This window comes from Hippoglossus hippoglossus, chromosome 16 (genome assembly GCF_009819705.1).
Source record: "Hippoglossus hippoglossus isolate fHipHip1 chromosome 16, fHipHip1.pri, whole genome shotgun sequence".
NCBI lineage: Eukaryota > Metazoa > Chordata > Actinopteri > Pleuronectiformes > Pleuronectidae > Hippoglossus > Hippoglossus hippoglossus.
The window spans coordinates 13,832,564-13,853,462 of record NC_047166.1 but is presented as its reverse complement, the minus strand read 5'-3'; the positions used below and the strand labels follow the sequence as shown (position 1 = coordinate 13,853,462).

Below are 20,899 nucleotides of genomic sequence, written 5' to 3'. Positions count from 1 at the left end.
TCAATTTGTCTGCCATTTGACTCCGCGCAGACACAGGAGTCTCAGATCACGCTCCATGGCTGACAGCGAGCCCCACATTTGCATTGCTCGCTGATGGCAGCTTGCTTTTGATCCCTCTCACCGTGCCTAATTAATACAATTTCCCTATGTGGCCCTGGCTCTCAGGATTCTGCCTCTTCCTCACTAGGTACGGCCCTAACTCTCTCTCTGCCTCTGCTGCTCTCTCCAACATCCAGCTTTAAAATGGATGACAAACATATGGGACGCAGAAAACGTTTTGAACTCAAAGCAGAAACGACTTTTCATGCAATTTCTGACAGGATAGTTTAGACTGGGAGCGGAGAGCTGCCTTCAAAAAGGGAGACGTGCACTTGGATAAACGTCCTGGTTTATCATCAAAGGCCGTCACGCAGATGTAGAACTGAGAAGCCCTGACAGCTTAACGTTAATGATTTCAATCTTATTTCTGCAGAGCATAGAGGATCAATACACTGGCAACAAAAATGCAGGGTGTTTCTAATACTTGTGTCAATCATGGCAGTATCTCACTTATAAATCATAGCAACTTCTATACTCAGATAAATGAGTGGTAGTTTCCATGGTCCTTGTGTGCAGCTCTGTTACGTTTCCTCTTAAAGTACCTGTAAGTCTGTGTGTAAATGAATCCCCTCCCTGTGTGAATCACCGTTGGCACATGCAGTCATATTCCATTGCTTTCAGCCCTGTACCTGAACAACAGTTGTGAGGATAAACATCAGCCTTTTGTTTTGTTTGGACTTTTCTGACATTTTCAAACAGCTTGAAACGATGATAAAAACCCCTGTAACAATAAAGCTTTTGACTTCTCTCCTCTCTCCGTCTTGATTGCCTCTTCACAGCTGCCTGCTTTTGGAGCCACTACAGTCGAAGAGAAGAAAAAAAGGCCTCCAGACAGAGCAATTATGGTTTTATTTACAATCCCCGTTTCTACAACTTGTCTTTTCTCCATCTGCCATTTTTTCTTCCCCTCTCTCTCCACTTTGTGATCGTCGATCCGATTAGAGGAGAACCTCCTCGTGTGACGCATCTCCCACTGAAAACTTCATTGCCTAATGGTAATTGTGGGTGCCAAACAATTAGGCGTAAAAGATACTGTGGCATTAAAGGGATAATTCACAAACAAAACGATTAAATCATGGTTTTATGTGGAAGGGGATATCCCTTCTGGGGATTCTGTAAAACCCAGCACTTTAAAATTGATGAGTATAAATCTTTTATTTGATCTTAATGATAGCCTGCTGCCAGTCAAATCATTCTCAAAAAGATTTTCATGAAATGTGCTCAATGAACCACCCGACAGAGGTGGTATTAAAGCTAGAGATGTGATTACGCCAGAATAAAGTGTGAGGATAAAGATGAATTTAATGTTTGCTTTTCTTTCACATTCAGGGAACAGCCGACAGAATCCACCTTTGAAGTGGTGGAGTGCAAAAAAGAAAAGCTGTTGCCCAACAACAAACAAAGGGCACATTGTCTGAAGCCGACAGCTGACATGCAAAGCAGCAGAGCATTCACAGAATGCAAAACATGTTCATACGAACAATGGAGCCACTGATCTGCTCATGTAAACTCTGCATATGACCCATACATTTCAAAACTGGATCATGCAACTGCAATATTTGTCTTTAGGGGAAAATAGGTGGCAACAATCCCCAAACACACACTTGCAGATATTATCAACTTGAAACTCTTTCAGTCTCCATGCAGGGGTCTGCCTCATAAAGGAACAACATGGTGTTTGATGCAAAAGTTCTCAATTTGCACACTTTCATTCTTCATTTGTGGAGGTTTTTTGGTTTTACTGGGCGAGATTGAGATACAATTATCCTCCTGTTACATGAGACAAGCTCAAGCACATCTTCAATCAGTTTTTTTCCGTGAGCATTGTCCGGCCCTGCTCATATTGTGATTGTCATGTGCCTCATAAAATACACTGGATAAAAAACTTTCCATGTGTGAAACTACAAAAGCATCTGTGCGCCCCCAGGTGGTGGCCCAAGGGCTTTGTTAAAATCTCCAAATAGCATGCACTTCAAACGGAGCACGCGCGCACACACACACACACACAAAGTATAAACAGTGTTGTTTATTACAATGTTATATACAAAATAAAGTTGTAATATGCCTGAGGCTGGAGTTTAAAGAGGATTTGTTGTTAACATAAATATAGAACTGAAACGAAAAACAATCAACATTTTCTTTGAACTTTGGACAAAGAGAAACGGCTCTTTTTAAAAGACATGAACAGTGTAGGAAAGACAAAGCACGGTGAACAGACAGTTAACATTATTAAACAGACAATGGTGTCCTGCACAGAAACTTTTATCCACATGAAAAAACTCAAAGGAACTTAAATCTTTCACTTTCTGTAGTTCTGATGGTTTACTGTCCACTGTGACCTCTGACCCACCATGGAACTATTCACTTCTGTCTGACAAGCTGCTTTTTCAGTGAAATATCTCCAACAAAACCATCCGCAGACTGAGCCAATGTCCCTAAGAAACTCACTGCTACAGGCACCGGTACAGTTAAAGCATAAAAACATCAACACCTTGGAAATGTGAAAACAGTTAATTATTGGCACATAGAAATTTCAGGCATCAGGTGCTCCATGTTGAACCAAACTGTCAAACCGCCTTTACTGAAAGTGACATGAAACATTTCATGTCGCTCTTGTAAAGTACTAGCACCAACAAAATTACCTGGATAAAGACTTGTTATGTATAACATTTGTTAAATAATGTTACTCTTTAATAAATTTAACACGCTGATGCCAAATGAATGAATGCAGCTCAATAAACAGATACAAAGGTTCTAGTTTTTTCTGAACTACAGACAAACAGGGCATGGGATCCTGAGCTCATGAACAATCATGTGCCAGCCTTTAGGCGATGTAATGAGTTTCAGAAACCATTGACCAGATTAGCTTTTTCCTCCATCTGTTTATCCACCGCTCGGTCCATAGCCTCTAGAAACCTCTCGAGAGTCACTGTCGGTGACTGCGGGCAAATAAAACTGCATTAAAAAACAATACGACTCTGTTTCACACGAGCACTCTGTGGGAGAAAATCAAATACTTACCCTCACAAACAGTGCATGGGCCAGAAACGGTAACTTCCTGAGTGCTCTTCCGCTCAAACCTTTGCTTTTTCTGGAAATGAAAAGAAAAACAAAACGGTAGCCTCTGGCTGGTTCACTTCTCACTGTCACTTGATGTACTGAGCACAGGACAGAGATTTGGGTGCTATTGCATTAAGTGAGGTTGTACTCACAGAGCCAAGTTCCTCAGGTTCAGGCTGTGTTCAGACACCTCGCTCTTAGCAAACCCCATGGTCTCCAGCTCAAACATGGTAAACAGCTGCTGCCGGGGGTAGATGATCTGGCACTGCATACAGTATATTCACATCATAAGGCACAGACGCAAACTCACGATATTTAATCCAACGTTTTGCTTCTGCATTGTTGTTGTTTGTGACTGTTTTCTGCAGCCTGATTAAAATAAAGCTTAACAGCGCTATTTTGTGGTTATTTTCGTGAATGTCTTGCACCTGAACTATTACACTTCACACATGCATGGTACTTTAAACTTTGAATGAGAGGATGAGTGTGTGAGCAGAATGCACTTTGTTACAACTTTCTCAGGAGTTTGTATTTTTATACATGGATAGTATTTTGGGGATACTCATTTGAATGTATTTTGTATTTGATGTCTTCTGAATCTGAGTCGTCTTGATGTCTTGTTTTTAACATTGAACATGGATGTACATAACTTGATGGGAGCACAACACGACAAATGATGTAAACTCATTACCTTCATCAGCTCTTCGAGGCAGGAGAGGTAGATGTTGTAGATGCCCTTCTCGGACGGGGGTCCAATGTACTGCTTGATGTCAGCTCTGTCCACAAACGCCAAGTCAATCTTTTCTGTCACGTTGGAGGTCGTCAAGATCACAACGTTCGAATGTCTGAAATATGAGCCCAAAGGTCAACACAAAATAATCAATTCAAACAAAAATGGAAAGGAAAGAGACTTGAATATCATGCATATGCTTTGCTTTCTGACCGCTTGATCTGGTCCAGCTGAGTGAGGACAGAGTTGACCACTCGAATGGCGTCAGAGGGCTCGGTTCCAGCCTGGCTGGCGTTCCTTGCTGCTGTCAAACTCTCCACCTATTCACAATCAAGTAGGTTCAATAGAGGAACAGCCTCAGTCACAGCAAAAACCTCCCTGGACAAGAAATAACTAACATTGTAAGACTAATCATCTTTTCTCATGCTATAAATACATAAACATCTGAGGTTCAGAATAGACCAGTTCCAGTTTCAAGATGGTTTCAAACAAGTGGATGTTTACCTCATCAATCAGAACAAACACCAGAGCGTCTTTGTCATCGATCAGTTGTTGGATCTTTTGAAACATCTTTGTGACCAGCTTGCCGCTCTGCAACAAAGACGCATGATAAACTACCAAAATATTATCTGTTTAATCTAGAAGATCCTTTGATTATTATATCATATTTAAACATTCAAAAAAAAAAAAAGTCCAGGTGTACCTCTGAGAACCACTTTGAGAATAAACTGTGGCTGTTTATCTCGACAAATTGGCCGTAAGAATACCTGCAGGGGAGAGGAGTGCATGTTAAACTGTAAAGAGCAGGTGTATTAGCGGCGGTTGAAGCGGTTTCAATAAAATGACGACCTTACCGACTGGACAGTCTGATTGACAGCTTCTGGGCAAGAGCTTTGCACAGTGACGTTTTCCCTGTGCCCGGGGGTCCTGGATACGACATAAACAAAAGGGAAAAATCAATAAAATTTAGACGCCTCATCTTTGACAAGACCTCAATAAAAAGGACTGTTACAAGTTATTTACCGTGGAGCAGAACAACGCGGTTCCATGAAATCAGGTTGCTATTGACATTTTTGTCTGAGAAGTAAATTGTTGTTGTGACATAATCCAGGAGCTGAAAGAAGTGTATGAGAAAGTGTCCGTACAGTATGTATTAGAAAATCATGCAATCATTTACTTAGTCTCTCAGCTCGTACAATATACAGTTGAGTATACATCTAATTACCTGGGTTTTGACTCCACTGTCATACACCAGGCTCTCCCAAATCCCATGGAATTCAGCTGTAACAAAAACAGTGATCAAGTCATTCAAGGGAATATCGAGATAAATAGTCCGACATTATTGAATTTTAATCAGCCAAAGGTAAATGGGGTCTTTCAAGCAACACAAAAGTGAGATGAATATAAGATGCAAATTATAATAATTAAAGTGAATATAGGCCTGGTTTATCATTATTATCATAACTTTGGTGTTACATTTATGCTTTACCCATATATATATATATATATATATATATAGGGTTTATATATATAAGGGTTTCCATGACACAGTAACAGGGCTGTGGTCAGGTTTCAAGCTTCACAGGGTTGTGCTTGAGACAGAAGTATTTGGTTAAAAATATTTTGTTGTAAACAATTTGTAAAGCAAGATTTTCCCAGCATGCCGTTGCATTCAACGCAGGATCCTTCAGTGTTGATCGTTACCTGCAGGCAACAGCCAGTGATTGGCTGCTGAAAGCTCTTCATCTTCTTCCAAACTGAGCGTGCTGGGTCCATCCTCATTCAGAATGAAGACGTGAACAGAGACAGAGCAGCTTGTCAGATCAAGGGGCTGAGTGAGGAAACAGAGTTGAAAAAAAATACAAGAATAAATTAACAAGTGCAAAGCATTTCTTTATTTTAAAAAGTTCTAAATAAAAAAAAAATACTGACAAGAGAACCCAAATAACAGACCTGTGTTGCCATCTCCTCGATATCAACTATAGACACAGACTCCACATGTTTCCTGAGAAAGTCTTCATCAAACTCCGTCCATCTGTAGTTTCCAAAAACTATGCTGTGGCGATTCAGTAGAGCCAGAACATGCATCTTCACCTCAGACAGTTTAGCTGTGCTGAAATATGAACAACAACAGAAACAAATGACAACATGCAAGAAAGATCTTCTGTGTAAGAATCTTACAGGACATTTTTTTACTACATTATATACAGCATATCAGTGATTCTCATTCTACCTGTCTAACAGCAAGTATGTCATTACTGCAGTGGTAGGATCTGTGGTTGGATCAGGACAGGGTTACCCTCCTGGGGGGATCCTGATTGACCCTGACTTTAAATGGCAGGTTCAACATTTCTTCGGACACCATGATTGGTTGACCAATCGATTAGTTGTTTGAGACTAAATTCATTGGAAACAATTTAGATAACTTACGACCCCTTTGAATAATGTTAAAGCAAAATTTAAGTGACACTGTTTAACTTGGGCTTCAGGAAACAACGGGGGGGGGGGGGGGGGGGGGGGGGGGTCTTTTCCACAACATTGGGACATTTATTTGATGAACAATCAATCATTAAATGAGTTATTAAAAGAAAATAATAATCAGACCTTTGGTTAACAAGAAAAGACAGTTTTCCTGTGGCAGATTATTAAAACCTTGTCTGAAGTTTATTTGTGAATCAATAACTTTAAATCCAATGACCACAATAGAGACCAAAACAACTGAGATCTTAAACTAGATCAAACCATCATTATAATGATTATGCATTGTGCAAACCCAGTGAAGAGGTATAACACATAATTGATCTACCTCAAGTTTTTAAAGGTGTTTAAAGGCTCAGTGTGTAGAATTTAGTGGTGAAGTTGCATGTTGCAGCTGAATACCCCTCACCTCACCCTCCCCTTCCAACATAAAAGAGAACCTGTGGAAGGCTTGTGGTGGAAATTGGTCAACGAACGAGGTTATGAGACAAGTTGTGTTTGTAAGTTTATTTGTAAAAGCTTTCTGCGGAAAGGATCACACAGGCAAGGTGGAGGTTGCAAGTGAGATATTTAAGTGTCTCTGTGTGGGACTTACAGGCTGCATCCTAAATGTGTTGGAGAGGAAATAGTATCATGTATGCTGAGGTTGTTGTGTCAGTCAGCTGAGTCTTTGAACAAAGAACAAACACAGTCCAACCACAGAGTACAGCAAAGGTCACTATAGAATTCAGGTGACCTCCGGATCAACTTCTGCAAGACATGAATAGACAATGGGCTCACATGCTAGACCGTGGGTGCACCACGAAGTTTATGTCGAGCTGTACCCTAGATGTAAATGTCTGCTGTAAGCATAAACTAAGAAGTTATTAAGTAAATGTCCATTACAGGCTTCAGTTGTAGTAAAAGCTCAAAATGTGTTTAGTTTGTCCCGTCTGGACTACTGTAAAAAAAAGAACATGGCTGCCTCCGTAGAGAAGACCCGCTCCAGATGTAAATATAAAGTATTTAGATACAAAGGGGCCATTCTAGGTTAAAGAAAACTTTAATATTATTATTTTATATCTAATTTCTGCGTATAGATCCCTTTCACCTAAATCGTACACACTGAACCTTTAAAGTGTTTGTCATTAACTGCTCTTAAAGAAGAGATTAAAACCCAAACCTTCATTCAGGAGCAATAATCTGACTTCTCTAATAATGTGGAATTTATTGTGAAAATGATATTGACTGACATGAAAATGTGTATCTCGATATAATATTTGGGCTATAGTGTCCAGCCTTAGTTATAGCAGATACTGTTAAACAGAGTAGTAGATTTATAACATCTACAGATCCATCACATGGTACCGCCCAGAGGCTCCTGGTTCAGGGTCCAGGTTAAACCAGCATCACAGACTTGTTTTGAACACCTGGGCTCACCCACCTGTCAGATCTAACATGGACCTCCACATGGATGTCTTGTTTCTGGCTCGCCACCTCCATCCTGTCCGCCTCCATCACTGTAAAACTGAAGTGACAACATCCAGAGCTTTAACAGCAGCAGCAGAAAGTTCAGACTCCAAAACGTCAGCTGAAAAACATCTGCTGAACCAAAACGAACTTTTTTAATGTTCGTCAGCTGAGTGAGTGGGTGAAGTTGTAGCTAGCTAACATAGCATGCTAACGTCAACGCCTCTCCCGGACAGTTTTTCCTCGTGAGTAAAATGGAAACTATAACTTACGAGCTTCACGTTACCCGGCTGGTTAGTGACAGGAACCCCAGTCGTGTTGAACGACCCCCGGTGGAAGCTGTCAGGTGGGTCACACAGCCGACAGCTTGTTGAATTCACCGCGCTGTTTCTTTAAACCGGAAACACATCGCTGGGCCGGAGGAAGCACTTCCGGCTGCAGCTGGCAATTCCTGCAAAGATTTGTTTTTAGTGCGACGCTGGCAACCGTCGCTCATCACTGGATTAAAACACCAGATAGCCACACGGAGACATGGGGAAAAAACACAAGAAACACAAACCCGAGTGGAGAACAGTAGACGGTACCTGAATGCACCTTTTACCATCAGCTCTTTTGACAAAACTCTTTTGTTCCAGCTAGCTGTGTGTTAGCTTTCTCAGCCTAGCCTGTCGATACAATGTTCTGCTGCAGTTACATTTCCTGTTGTAATGTATATTTCTGTTTGTTTTCTGGGTGCGATGTTGAGATGGGGGTAAGGAAACTAGTTATTTACCATATATCATATTTTAGATGTTATTTAGCTTGTGCTTAATCACATAATCAGTCAAGCACCAACGAGATGTTTGTCAACAAAACAACACAGTAGAACACAACCCAGTCACACAACATGAAGTATAAGGTTTATTACAGACTTAAAAGATTTTGCAATATTATGCCATCTATTTAGCTTTTTAAGTACTACGACACTTAACTCATAGTACTCCTATCATAACAATGTTTACGTTGTCTCCATAAGCTTGCCAACTCCTTCCATTGATTCCTGTCTCAGCTTCCGTCTTGTTTGTTCTGATTGCAGACTATGAGGACAAGGCTCTCGAGAAGCCCCTAAAGCTCGTGCTCAAAGTTGGAGGAAGCGAGGTGACCGAGCTCTCCGGGTCGGGCCACGACTCCAGCTACTATGATGACAGATCGGACCATGAGCGAGAGCGCCACAAAGAGAAGAAGAAGAAGAAGAAAAAGAAGTCTGAGAAGGATAAAGACAAGTATGTGAACGACGACGAGAGACGGCGGCGAAAGGTTTGTTAACAGAAGAACATTCATCCACCTGAGAAATAGATTGGTGCTGTATTTTAAAACGACCTTTCGTTACACAGGAGGAAAAGAGGAAGAAGAGGGAGCGAGAGCACAATGAATCCGAGGCAGCAGCTGCGGCTACCGTCAACACTGGTGTCGCCGTTGAGCCTTTTACATTGTCAAAGGCTATAACTATCGCTTTAGAGGTGAGTAAACTTTATTTAAGCCTGAGAATAAGACCATTACATTTTCAATGGCAACTTTGTCTCATCACTAACCTCCTATATGTTTCTCATCAGCCTGAGGAGAAGAAGAAAAAGAAAGAGAGGTTTGAAATAGAGTCTGAAGTGGACGAGTTTCAACCCAATGTGAAGGTGGACGTCGAGCAGCAGGGAGACAGACCGGTCAGAGCATGCAGGACACAACAAGGTAAGACAACCTGTCCACTGGCATAATATCCGATTCCTATGGGAGGTACACATTACATCTCATCACTTGACAGTTCAGCAATTTTCCGGTCGTAAATCTTAAAGGTTTTTGTATTTGCGTTTTTGCCACCACAGAGAATGAGTGCACACCACGTCAACAACTGCTGGAGCACTTCTTACGTCAGCTGCAGAGGTGAGAAAGGCAAATTTACTGTAATTTATGCAAACATGTGTAATGTCGGCCCTCTGTCGTTGTTTTTAAGAGTTAAGATTCATAAAGAGGTTCATCCATAAAGCTGATATGCTAACACTAGTCACTGAGAATGAATCCTGGTGTTTTGGGGGTATACCTTTTCCTGTTAATCAAACACTATCAGGAACTTATTCATAATAAATGTCTTGAATTAATGTTCATATTCCCATTAAATGCTGCTCAGAACATAAAACCCTCCCACTTTGGACATTGCGCTTTCTTTTTACACCGCTTTCAGGTCATAATTTCGTCTTCACATGCAACATGTCCAATGATTCATTTGGTTTTACATGAGTTAATTTGAGCACATACTTTGTCTAATGCGGACAAACCCCTGATTGATTTTCATAACATTCAACAGCAAAATTTGCATTTGTTGTCCGTAGACTTTCCGTCTGTCTGTTTGAGTAGGCGTGACATGATGGAAACTTTTATTGGACACTATTCTTTTTAAGAGTTGAGTTCTGCTGTGGAAAGTTTTGCTGATGTATTTACTATACATTGCAAAAAGGGAAAGGGTTGCATTATTTCTTCTTGTGTGCCAAATAACAGCATGAGCAAAATCTATACATATTGATCATAGTGACCTGACGGATCATGAAAACTTCCGCATAAAAAGACAAGTCTAAACAAATCCAAAATCTGCTATTGAATAACACTGGTGCATCACTTGTCTTTCCAGGAAAGACCCCCATGGATTCTTCTCATTTCCTGTAACAGATGCGATTGCTCCTGGTTACTCAACGATCATCAAACATCCTATGGACTTCAGCACCATTAAAGACAAGATTTTAAACAATGAGTACAACACAGTAACCGAATTCAAGGTGAAGTATATTTATTTCTTAATTTATTTCGAGAGCATCATCAACTTTAAGATTGCTGTGTATGTAAACAGTGTTTTAACTCGTACATGTTTGCAAACCTTTTGACCTTCAGGGGGACTTTAAACTGATGTGTGACAATGCAATGGTGTACAACCGACCAGAGACTGTGTACTATAAGGCTGCCAAGAAACTGCTCCATACAGGATTCAAGATGATGAGCAAGGTAATGAGATTATATAGACGAAAGGCCAAAACACGTTTCCCCTACTATAGTGTATGTAGTATTAGAAACCTTATTTTCCCTATACAATTTCCTACTGTCTTTTTCATCCCTTTATCTTTTCTTGCCTTTACATTTCCTATCAGGCAGTTCAAGTTAAGTTGTTTCCTTCTCTTCTCCTTTGCTCTGTGTACAGGAGCGTCTGTTAGTTCTTAAACGCAGCATGTCTTTCATGCAAGACATGGATTTCACCCTGCAGGCAGCCATTTTAGGAGATGAAGACCTAACCGCTGATGAAACTCCCCCGGAGATTATCCCCATCCCAGTGGAATCAGCAAAGAAGTCCAAGAAGCAACCGGTCAAAGACATGAAGGAAGTCAGGTATAACTTATTTGTAACATCTCAATTAAGTGGGAATTTTTTTCTGTACTCGGCTACTGAGGCTTTGTGATACAGCATCCTGTCAGTGTAATGATCTGCTACCATTGTCTGTTTTTCATAGTTACCTGTATGAACAAGAGGGAAATGCTTGCAGCTTGACTGACAGCACAGCAGAGGAGCATGTCCTGGCTCTGGTTGAACACTCTGCAGATGAAGCCCGTGATCGCATCAACCGATACATGCCAAACTCCAAGGTTTTCAAACTCACTTATTGTGTATACACTTTAATTCTTACAAAGTGTGTCTACCAGTTATGGGGGTATTTTATGAGATAATGGCGAAGTAGTAGTAGGACATTCACACTCGTATTGGATGAGGATGATTTTTCCAAATTTTGATTACATCAATATGTGTGTATGTGATTATATATGTTTTTATTATCATTATTATGTGCATGACAATATATTGTCTCTCGTCTGTTTTTCTAGATGGGGCACCTGCGCAAAGAATCAGATGGTTCTCTTTTATATACTGTTGTAAATCAGCTTGATCCTGAGGCTGAAGGTTTGCTTTCATTTTGCTGGTCTTTTAAATATCTTTCAAAACACAATGTTGTCCCATGATCTTCACAATATTAGTATAATGAGTAAAATTTGTTTATGAAGCATTTTGTCTTGTTTTTTGCAGAAGAGGAGACTCATAAAGTGGACCTGAGTTCTCTGTCAAATAAACTTCTGCCTGGATTAACAACGTTAGGTTTCAAAGATGACAGGAGACACAAAGGTGAAAGTGCACTCTTTTATTTGATACATGTATGTCACTTAAACTCTCAAGTAACAACAATAAATATTGGCACACAGTCTATGGCTTATAATTGATGTTGCTCCGTGTAGTGACCTTCCTGAGCAGTGCCTACAACACCCAGAGCCTTCAGAAGAACTCCGTCTATCCAGACCTGCTGCCTGATGAGGTGGACATGCTCTATTCAGCCTATGGAGATGACACAGGGGTACAATGTGCTTTGAGGTAAGGGATTTTTTTTTGTCTTAGGTAAGACTTGAGTCTTAACTTCTGTAGAGACGAAAGTGTCTTCACTTTCAGCTTGTCATTCTGTTTCTTTTGTTTTTTTATGACTATGAAGTATACAGGAGTTTGTCAAGGGCTGTGGAAATGCCACTAAGCATTGGGTTGATGGTCTTTTGGACAAGATGACCGCAGACGATCACACTCCAGCTGTCAATCAGATCCGGCTGGTACATAATATTTGGACTTAAGCAATTTACACAGATTATCAAAATCTGATACATCCATCACCCACTCTCAGTAAGATTTCAAAGAGACGTAGTTTCTGTTTGTGTAAATAATACTTCTTTTATGTTTCAGAAAAGAAACATGATGCTTAAACCTGATGAAACCAAATCCAACATTTGTGATATACAGGTATGCTGTGGCTTATAAAACACAACATTGCACTAAGCAGCATTTACTGTCTTGACTGTCTGACTAACTCAGTGTGTTTTCCTTCAGATGGCAGATGGCACTGGCTTGGGAGATAGCGGCTCAGTCCTGGACTTCATGTCAATGAAGAGCTATCCTGATATGTCCCTGGATATTTCCATGCTTAACTCATTGGGTGATTATCTTCGGTCAACATTTAGGCTGCATTTACATACACATTATTAATCCAGTCCCATAATTAAGCTAGTAATGGAGTTAGGATAATAGTCACAGAGTTATGACCATAAAAGGGGGAAAGCATCCAAAAGTGAAGCCATGTCATTTTGTTAGGCCCCCGGTGGCTGGCTGTAATAAAAGTCATAAATCCCTCCCCCCTCCATGTGAGCAAATAGGACATGGGCCAAACTAAAAAGCTAAAATACATACCAATTTAATTATTTCCAAACAGGGTTTCTGTTATTTAAGTTGGTTTTTATCACTGGTGACTTTTCAGGTATTCATTTTAATGATACATTTGGTTGAAGTATATTATTTGATTCAATAAAAAAAACAGGGTGAAAAGTCACCAGTGCAAGATGGCAGCGCTCTCATTGAGAATATTTGTATTCATTTTTTTCCAGTGGGAGCAAGTGGAGATGCAACGACCGTCTTTATTTACAGTTAATGGTCAAACTGAAAAGCAAATTTCTCTACTGACAATGTGAAAAGATTCATTCAGCTAATTAGTGCCTTAGGAGTCATCACACCCTGTATTGAAACACATATTTATGATCAAAAGATCTGCATATAAAAACTTGTATACATGCATCTTTTAGTTCTCCATTCAGTTCATTTCCTATAGTGATCGTCCTCTTATCTTTTTTAATCAGGTAAAACGGTGAAAAAGGAGCCGGGGAATGAGGAGGGCCAGCAGGATTTTAACGATGCAGACAAACTCCTGCAGGAGTTCCAGGAGGCTCAGGTGGACAGAGTGGGCTCCAGACCCTCGTCCAACCTCTCCTCCCTCTCCAATGCCTCTGAGAGGGACCAGCACCACCTAGGTAAACTTCCATTGATCATATGTTGCTCAGCACCTCGGTGAGCTTTCCTGCAACATTTTTATTGCCTTCCACTCAACAGTAACATCAGCCCCCTAAGAACCATGTTTTCTTTTATCCACAGGGAGCCCATCACACCTGGGTGTTGGGGACCAGTCAGAAATGGTTCACGATCCCTACGAGTTCCTTCAATCTCCGGAGCCAGAGAGCTCTGCCAACAGCTGACCGCACACACACACACTGCCGTTTTCTTACCCGGGTGTTAACAGCACTCTGCTCTGTTGGACTGTCTAAACACTGTGGAGACAGCAGGAGCCCCTAATCTGTTTTACAGACTGAATATGATTGTACAGACTGTTTGTAGTGTAATTGTATGTTTCTTTTGCATCTGAAAAATAAACGATTGCACCTGTATTTATAAATGCGCGGTTTACGAGTTTGTTTTTTGGACACCACCGAATGCAGAAACTGACGACCACGAATACATTTGCGGCGAGCTGATGTAAGGTCGTCCAGCTGCAACTCAAGATGCACTGCTGACTCCTGAGGTTTCAGATTTTTGAAGGATGTCACAGGGATAGGGAAGTGAGAGAGAGAAAAAAAAGCTGTATAATGTAACATGAATAACTTGGAGAGAAAAGTTAACCATTAAAATAGGGGCTGTTAGAAAGCAGAAGTGCCATAGGGGCTTATCTGTGTTTGCACTTCCTGCGTGTTGCCGGTGTAAACAAAGCACTGGGTATTTGGGTCCTAGCTTTTATTCTCCTGGGCTGAAGGAGACAAACGTGAGAGTTTGGCAGACGAGCTGTGTTGTCAGTCAGTGAAGAGCCTTAGTGATCAGTCAGTGTCGAGCAGGGCTGCAGTGCGCATGCGCGGCCGCACGGTTTCCATAGCGCTGCTCAGACCTGCTGAGTGAGTTGATTCTTCAACTTCTGACTCGCGTCCTCAGGAGAAACGAGGACGATGAGCGAGTTCGTCCGTTTTTACAACAGTTTTTTTATCCGATTCTCTTTATTCCTAAGGTTTGTGTTTGTCGATCATGGGAAATCTACTGTTTTTTAAAGCACCTGCTCGGTCGACGAACTAATCGAGGAGAATCAAGCGGTGGAAATCTGCGTTTGTTTTGTAAGAGGAACATTTTTTTATTTGATCTAAACATCGCGTCCTTTCACCGGAGAAAGTAAGTAAATCCTCTGTGTTCCTCATACAAAACAAAAACTTCACGCAAACCTGTTTTCCTTATTATAACAATAGGTTTATTATTGACGTGATTTGCATTGTTTATTCTAAGCCATGATCTCTGTGTGGATTAAACATATATAGAGGTGAACCACTTTAAAAAACAATAATTCATTTCACATTTAACTAGTAGCTTTAGCTGTAAAATTCAAACTCAAAGGGGTTTATTCCTCTTTTTACTTGGAGTTCACTCAGGCCTAGTGCATTAGGCTATTAATTGATTTTAACATCGATACACGTTATATATTCGACTGGTTTGTAGGCCATATAAGAAGTGAGTTTGAGTGCAGCTCAAGGGTTGTGTAAGACATCAGGTCAAAAGCAAAACATGTGATTACAAGGCATTTTAGCAGAGACTAGGATGTTTCAATGCCTTTTTCTACTGAGAATCCGCTGTTTTCTTTCAGTTGTGTGTGATATCCTCCTCGTCTTTATTTATATTTACTGGTGCCTTGATTAATAAGAGACCCTCCTACTGCCTTTATCATTGTATACACAGTTGCCAGGTTATAGGATGCGCCCCTCTAAGAATAATAACACAAAAGGCCAGCCATTCATCCTATCCTCTTTAAGGTCATTTGATCATTTCTTTTGTTGTAACAGATTGTAAAGGTGTTTGCTCTGTATTCACTGTATTCAATCATTGTGAGTGTAGATTAACACTGCTCTGTATGTTAAAGGTACGTCTGGCTCAAAGTCACTATCATTAACACTCAGCTCATTTTCCTAACTCATTTCCCCAGCAAATGTGGTCACACGCTTTGCTGCAGCTACACCGACTCGTATAATTGGGGGTGTGGACGATGGCTGGAGGGACAGACTCTCCAGGCTGTGTCTCTTCTCTTATGTCTTGTTGTTTTCTGGCACCTGTCTAGAGATGAGCTGCTTCAGTGAGAGTCGAAGACGCACATCTCCCATGCGGGGCAGCAGCCGGAACGACCTGGTCCCCTCCAAACTTCCCAGGATGAACGGGTGGTCGTGGCCCCCTCAGGCCTTCCAAGTGGTCGGCTGGTTGGTGTACAGCTTCTTCGCCATAGTCGGATTCGGCATCTACATCCCTCTTCTTCCTCTGCCGTGGAACCATGTGCTCTACTCCGTATCCTTTAACCCGCAGCTGAGACCTGGCTGTTACTGTCGCTGAGTGTGTAGCAGAGGCTCTTTCAGAGCTGAATATGGAGCAGACATTATCCCCTGCTGTGGTTTTCTTTGTGCCGCTGCTTCATAAGACAAGGATGCTGTTGTGTGGGCTCAGTGTATGGGCTTCAGTCACACCAGACATGACTCTGTCTCTGTTTCTGTGGTCTCCATTATGCCCAGTAGACATAATCACTGGGGCTTTTGTCACATGTTGAATGCTGCGTGATGTCAAAACACTAGTTTATTTAACCCAAGCTTTACTCAGCCATAAAAACAGTTGACTTCTTCAGATCTGACTTTATTTCTGACACAAAAGATCCACTTGTGGGCGATAGTTTGTAGTTTCTGGTTCAATTTTAATTTGACTTAATTTCACATTTATATAAGTATTTTTTTAATCTCCGCCAAGGAAGTGATGTTTTAATCTGCATTTGTTTGTTAGTAAGCACACAAACTACTGGATGACCATGACCCTTGGTGGAAGTATGAACTATCAGTCAGGGAAGAACCCACTAAATTCTGGTATGGATCCGGATCAGGGTCCAGATCCAGGAATTAAACAAATTAAAAAGATTGTGAGATAGGGTGTTTTTCCACATTTTCACAGATTTCCCAGGGAATGATTCATGGATCTTGATGAAAAAAAACAACATGTTTAGGGGCCTGATATTTAAGAGTGTGCGCCAAATGGGGTATTTAAACGTGGTTTTATAAGGGGACTGTTGGGCCTTGGCAGAGTTATGAGCTCGACTGATTGCCTTTCTACTGCTGTTCTATTATTAGTATTATTTTTCTTGACTCTAGTTTTGTATAGCTCACGGGCATAGCATTTATCGTGCACCTTTTCACGCACATTGCTGCCGTCACTATAGACCCAGCGGACGCCAGCGTCCGGGCCAAACAGAGCTACTCCAGCCCAAAGCCACTTTTTGATCGGAAAAACCAGCAGCATGTCATCCAGGACCTGCACTGTTATCTATGTGATGTCAAGGTGTATGTATTCACTGAAAGCTGCACACTTTAATGACATATAACTTTTCAAGTCAGTAAGAATATGAATTGTAAAGAAAAGTGTTTTAAGGGTGTAAATCTTCATCTGTCTTCATGTAGTGGCCCCAAAGTGAAACACTGTGGTGTTTGCAACAAATGTGTGGAAGACTTTGATCACCATTGCAAATGGCTGAACAACTGCGTGGGTGGGAGAAACTACTGGTAAGACTATTTTGACATCCCCTATGAAATGTGGCGTGTTCCTGTATATACATACAACACCAGGTTTTGTTTACTGCCTGCAGGTGCTTCTTTGTGGCACTGTCCTCTGCTACGATGGGGTCCTTCCTGCTCGTTGTTGTCATCTTCTTCATCTTTATTCAGCATTACCTGGACCCAAACACTCTAAGAACTGCTCCACAGTTTGGTAGTGAGTCACCACAACCTTTGAACTTTGTTTATCTGACTAAATCCAAGGCACAGGAACATATTTGAATATTTCCTTTCTGTTATTTGCATCATTAAAAGCATTGTGTGTGTGTTTCCACAGGTTTGCTGGGGAATGAGACCTGGCTGGTGTTTATACCATTAGCACCCATAAAGACTAGTTCAGCTGGTCTCCTCATATTGGCCTTTATAACAGTGATGCTTTGCATCGTCTGCCTGCTGCTGCTCTGTCATCTGCTGGGTTTTCACTTTTACCTCTGTGAGTCACAATCATTCAAATGTACATTTGATAAATCTCTTTCTCCCCATTCATTCGAGCTCATAGTTTCCCTCTGTTTGTCTGTACAGTTTCTAAAGGAATAAGCACCTATGATTATGTAAAGATGCAGCGCCAGAAAGAAGCTAGAATCATAGACAATGAAGCAGGACAATCCAATGATGTCAAAACTCATAACAATGACCCAGAGGTGAGACCTGCTCTTTGCTTCTCACTGTTGATCACTTGCTTATTTCTTAATGTCTGTAAAAACGTGTTTTTTCATCTTTTACAGAACCAAGATCGCTCAATTGACTGTGAGCCTGCATTATCACAGAGTTCAAGGTAAAACTAATTCCTTACAGTTCTTGTTACACACATTTAACATACCTACATTTAGTATTTCTCTGTCATGTCAATGCATTTGGCACATCCCTTCTTGGGATTACAGGACACACCTAATTTACAAACATACATCCACTCCTGGTGTAACATACAAAACGTTGGAAAAGTGTAATCTGAAACTATTGTCGAAGCTTATTTTGTGGAGAGAAATGCTCAAGACTTTTTTTTTTTCTGTAGTACCTGCAAATTTGATGATGGAGTTCCACTTAGCAGCAGAATTCCCGGGTCCATATGTACAGAGGTAAGGACGTATGACTTTTCAAATGGTATTTCATGCACTAAATGGGTGATATAGCATTTAAACGTGTCTTTGAAACAGCTGGAAAACCTCAAGACATCAACAGAGAAGGAGAATAGTTTTCATTATGGAACAGAAAGCCCCACAGAGAAGACAGAAAGTAAGTACTGGATTGCACTCATCCCCATCTTAAATATGTCTTATGTCAATCTTAGTTACAAATATAGAGGAAAAGAAATATAAATGTCTTACAAGACAAATCAGTGAGTTTAACAAACATATTTTACGGTATTAATACTAGGAATGTCTTTGTGCATACAGAGCTTTTACACACAGATCATAGGACTTTTTTCAGTGAAGCTTATTTATATACATTTATAAAGAACATTAGCTCACGCAGCTTGTAAGTAATCCTTATTCCTGTCTTGTTTCCTGTGTAAAAAAGGGGAAATAAATGACATCAAATGCTGGAGGCCTAGTGCTGAGGAAGATGCTCAGAGCCCCAGTGTGCAGTCTGTGGACAGTGTTCCTGTGGTGCAGGACCCTCTGGGCAGCTCAGTTATGACTCCAGACGGTACGTGATAGGAACTGACGTGTGATGAACAGCAGGGAACGATGATATGCTGCTTTCAGGGACCATGTGTTATGAATCTTTGCATCATGAAACTGAGCGTCATGGACACATCGTTGACATGGACAGAGGACATCATGGACGTTACCTCACAGTTTGATACAGTTTTTTTATTTTCAACTAGTGGACAATTGTGGACCTGTTCTTGTGTTTTTATCTACACTGTGTTTTAATGTCAGATGAATTATTTAAAGCCTGTTTTTATGTCACTGACTTGTACAGAAAGTCAGAAAGTCCAGCTCACATACACTTATATTCAACCTGAGTCACATAGACACAACAATGCGTAGGAACAATTTATCTTCCTGAAAAGCTGAAACATAATACTTGAGTTTACTGTTCATATTCTGAGCCAGATGGGTTTCATCAAGGCATTTACACCCTGTCATTTTATCTGGAGACCAAAGAGAGAACCTGACATGACAAAACACACCTTCTAACTCATGTAGTGGATCAGATAGAAGTTTGAAAATGAGGCAGCAGTTCAGCTTTCGGTTAACTGTCGATATCACAAACCCATCAGGGCTTCGTGTCTTTTTTTTATGGCTAAATTTGATAGTAAACTATATAAACAGACCATATTTTCTACATAATTTTTCTTCTTTAGCTTCTTTACCACACATTGACAACCAACCATATCCAGATTGTGGGTATTCCTGGTTTCTGTCTATATATTCTAAGATAAACAGGTATTTACTGGTTGAATTTACCTCAAAACATTTGTTTGCCCATAGCTGCTGAGCATGTTCAGCTAAAAAAAAGTCTCTGTGTGTTGCTAAACTACTTTTAACTAAAGTATATCCTCATGCACTTTAAAGTAAAATGCTATTCTGGCAAACAATCTTAACCATTGTTTTTTATATAACACACTAACTAAAGCAGTTTGAGAGCAGAGTGATTCACAGTTATTTTAGTGGGGTAGTTAAGACGTGTTACTGGGCAGCAGGATTTGTCTAAAAGATAAGGATTTGGTGAATACACAACCAGGACTAACAATAATTACCCAAAGAAAATAAACAAGAACGACTTAGCTTGTAAGACATGTCCACTGTGTTTCAGTTGGCAAAACAACCTGTTTAACAACAGATATCACATCCAGGAGACTGTCAAAGTATATTTCTACTTATTGTGTCCGTAAGAACAACTGCTCTGTTATATCACATATAGAGACTCCTAAAATGTTTTTTTTTCTAACCTGTGGCCTTAATGTGATTGGAGCCAGTGTAAAGAAACCTTCACAGTGAGTGATCCTAGCATCGCTGTTTGTTTCCTAAAAGGAACAGTCATATTTAAATCGAAAAGTACATGAATTATACTTTTATTTATCTATCAATTGGATTTGAGCCTTTGAGACACAAATTGTTGGTTTTAGTGTTTAGTGCTGTTAGTGTTTGTAAGCCGTCACATATTTTCCCCACCAGAGGGCTGTAGACACTGGAAGACTTGTGTTTTTAAGTTGATTGTTTAACAAGGGTTTGTCTGGGTGGTTTAGGTTTAGGTTTAGGTTTCATCTGTTTATTTCAAAGAGAACTACCTGTCATGTGCTAATTTAATGGAGCCAGTCTCTTCCTCCTACATAGACTTTACAGGGGAGAAATCTATTGTTCGGTCATTTCTTATCATGGCTTGAATTACTTGACAGGGGCCTGATGGGCCTTTATTTCACAGCACATCAGAAAGCTCAGTTCTGTTCCCTGTTGTGGTTGCGGTGTTTTAGGAAGCCCTGACAGTGAGACGGCGAGTCCTCATGCACAACACCCGGCTCGCTGAAACCAAATCCGTTAATAAAACACCATCGCTGATTGTGTTATTTACACCGGTGCTGTACCTGCTATAACCACTG

General features: G+C 40.6%; 3 protein-coding genes across 7 annotated transcripts; 2 read left to right on the top strand and 1 right to left on the bottom strand.

Annotated features, from left to right (window-relative positions):
* Positions 1-1,378: 1,378 nt before the first annotated feature.
* On the bottom strand, positions 1,379-8,254 carry trip13 (thyroid hormone receptor interactor 13). Its single transcript, XM_034610348.1, has 14 exons — positions 8,089-8,254; positions 7,791-7,874; positions 5,843-6,002; positions 5,594-5,720; positions 5,115-5,170; positions 4,913-5,003; positions 4,744-4,816; positions 4,593-4,656; positions 4,394-4,480; positions 4,103-4,209; positions 3,851-4,004; positions 3,312-3,424; positions 3,121-3,190; positions 1,379-3,038 (listed from the first exon to the last, which is right to left on the bottom strand). Exons 2-14 carry the CDS (start codon positions 7,862-7,864, stop codon positions 2,943-2,945), a joined length of 1,272 nt encoding a protein of 423 aa, XP_034466239.1. The 5' UTR covers positions 7,865-7,874; positions 8,089-8,254; the 3' UTR covers positions 1,379-2,942.
* On the top strand, positions 8,232-14,135 carry brd9 (bromodomain containing 9). Of its 5 annotated transcripts, none has more exons than XM_034610343.1 (17): positions 8,232-8,396; positions 8,892-9,112; positions 9,190-9,315; positions 9,409-9,538; positions 9,673-9,730; positions 10,473-10,617; positions 10,730-10,840; positions 11,034-11,218; positions 11,340-11,472; positions 11,707-11,782; positions 11,909-12,001; positions 12,112-12,244; positions 12,360-12,471; positions 12,602-12,658; positions 12,746-12,851; positions 13,546-13,716; positions 13,838-14,135. In XM_034610343.1, the coding sequence occupies exons 1-17, from the start codon at positions 8,348-8,350 to the stop codon at positions 13,936-13,938; spliced, it is 2,007 nt and encodes a 668-aa protein (XP_034466234.1). In that variant the 5' UTR covers positions 8,232-8,347; the 3' UTR covers positions 13,939-14,135. The 5 variants fall into 5 exon arrangements, with proteins under 5 accessions (XP_034466234.1, XP_034466235.1, XP_034466233.1 ...); XM_034610344.1 differs by having other exon boundaries at positions 8,233-8,396; positions 11,097-11,218; positions 11,903-12,001; XM_034610342.1 differs by having other exon boundaries at positions 8,233-8,396; positions 11,906-12,001; positions 13,838-14,132.
* A 295-nt stretch (positions 14,136-14,430) lies between these two features.
* On the top strand, positions 14,431-19,889 carry zdhhc11 (zinc finger DHHC-type containing 11). Its single transcript, XM_034612044.1, has 11 exons — positions 14,431-14,893; positions 15,828-16,048; positions 16,904-17,082; positions 17,200-17,301; positions 17,385-17,509; positions 17,630-17,785; positions 17,875-17,993; positions 18,078-18,127; positions 18,365-18,428; positions 18,507-18,585; positions 18,871-19,889. Exons 2-11 carry the CDS (start codon positions 15,830-15,832, stop codon positions 19,005-19,007), a joined length of 1,230 nt encoding a protein of 409 aa, XP_034467935.1. The 5' UTR covers positions 14,431-14,893; positions 15,828-15,829; the 3' UTR covers positions 19,008-19,889.
* The last annotated feature ends 1,010 nt before the right edge of the window (positions 19,890-20,899 follow it).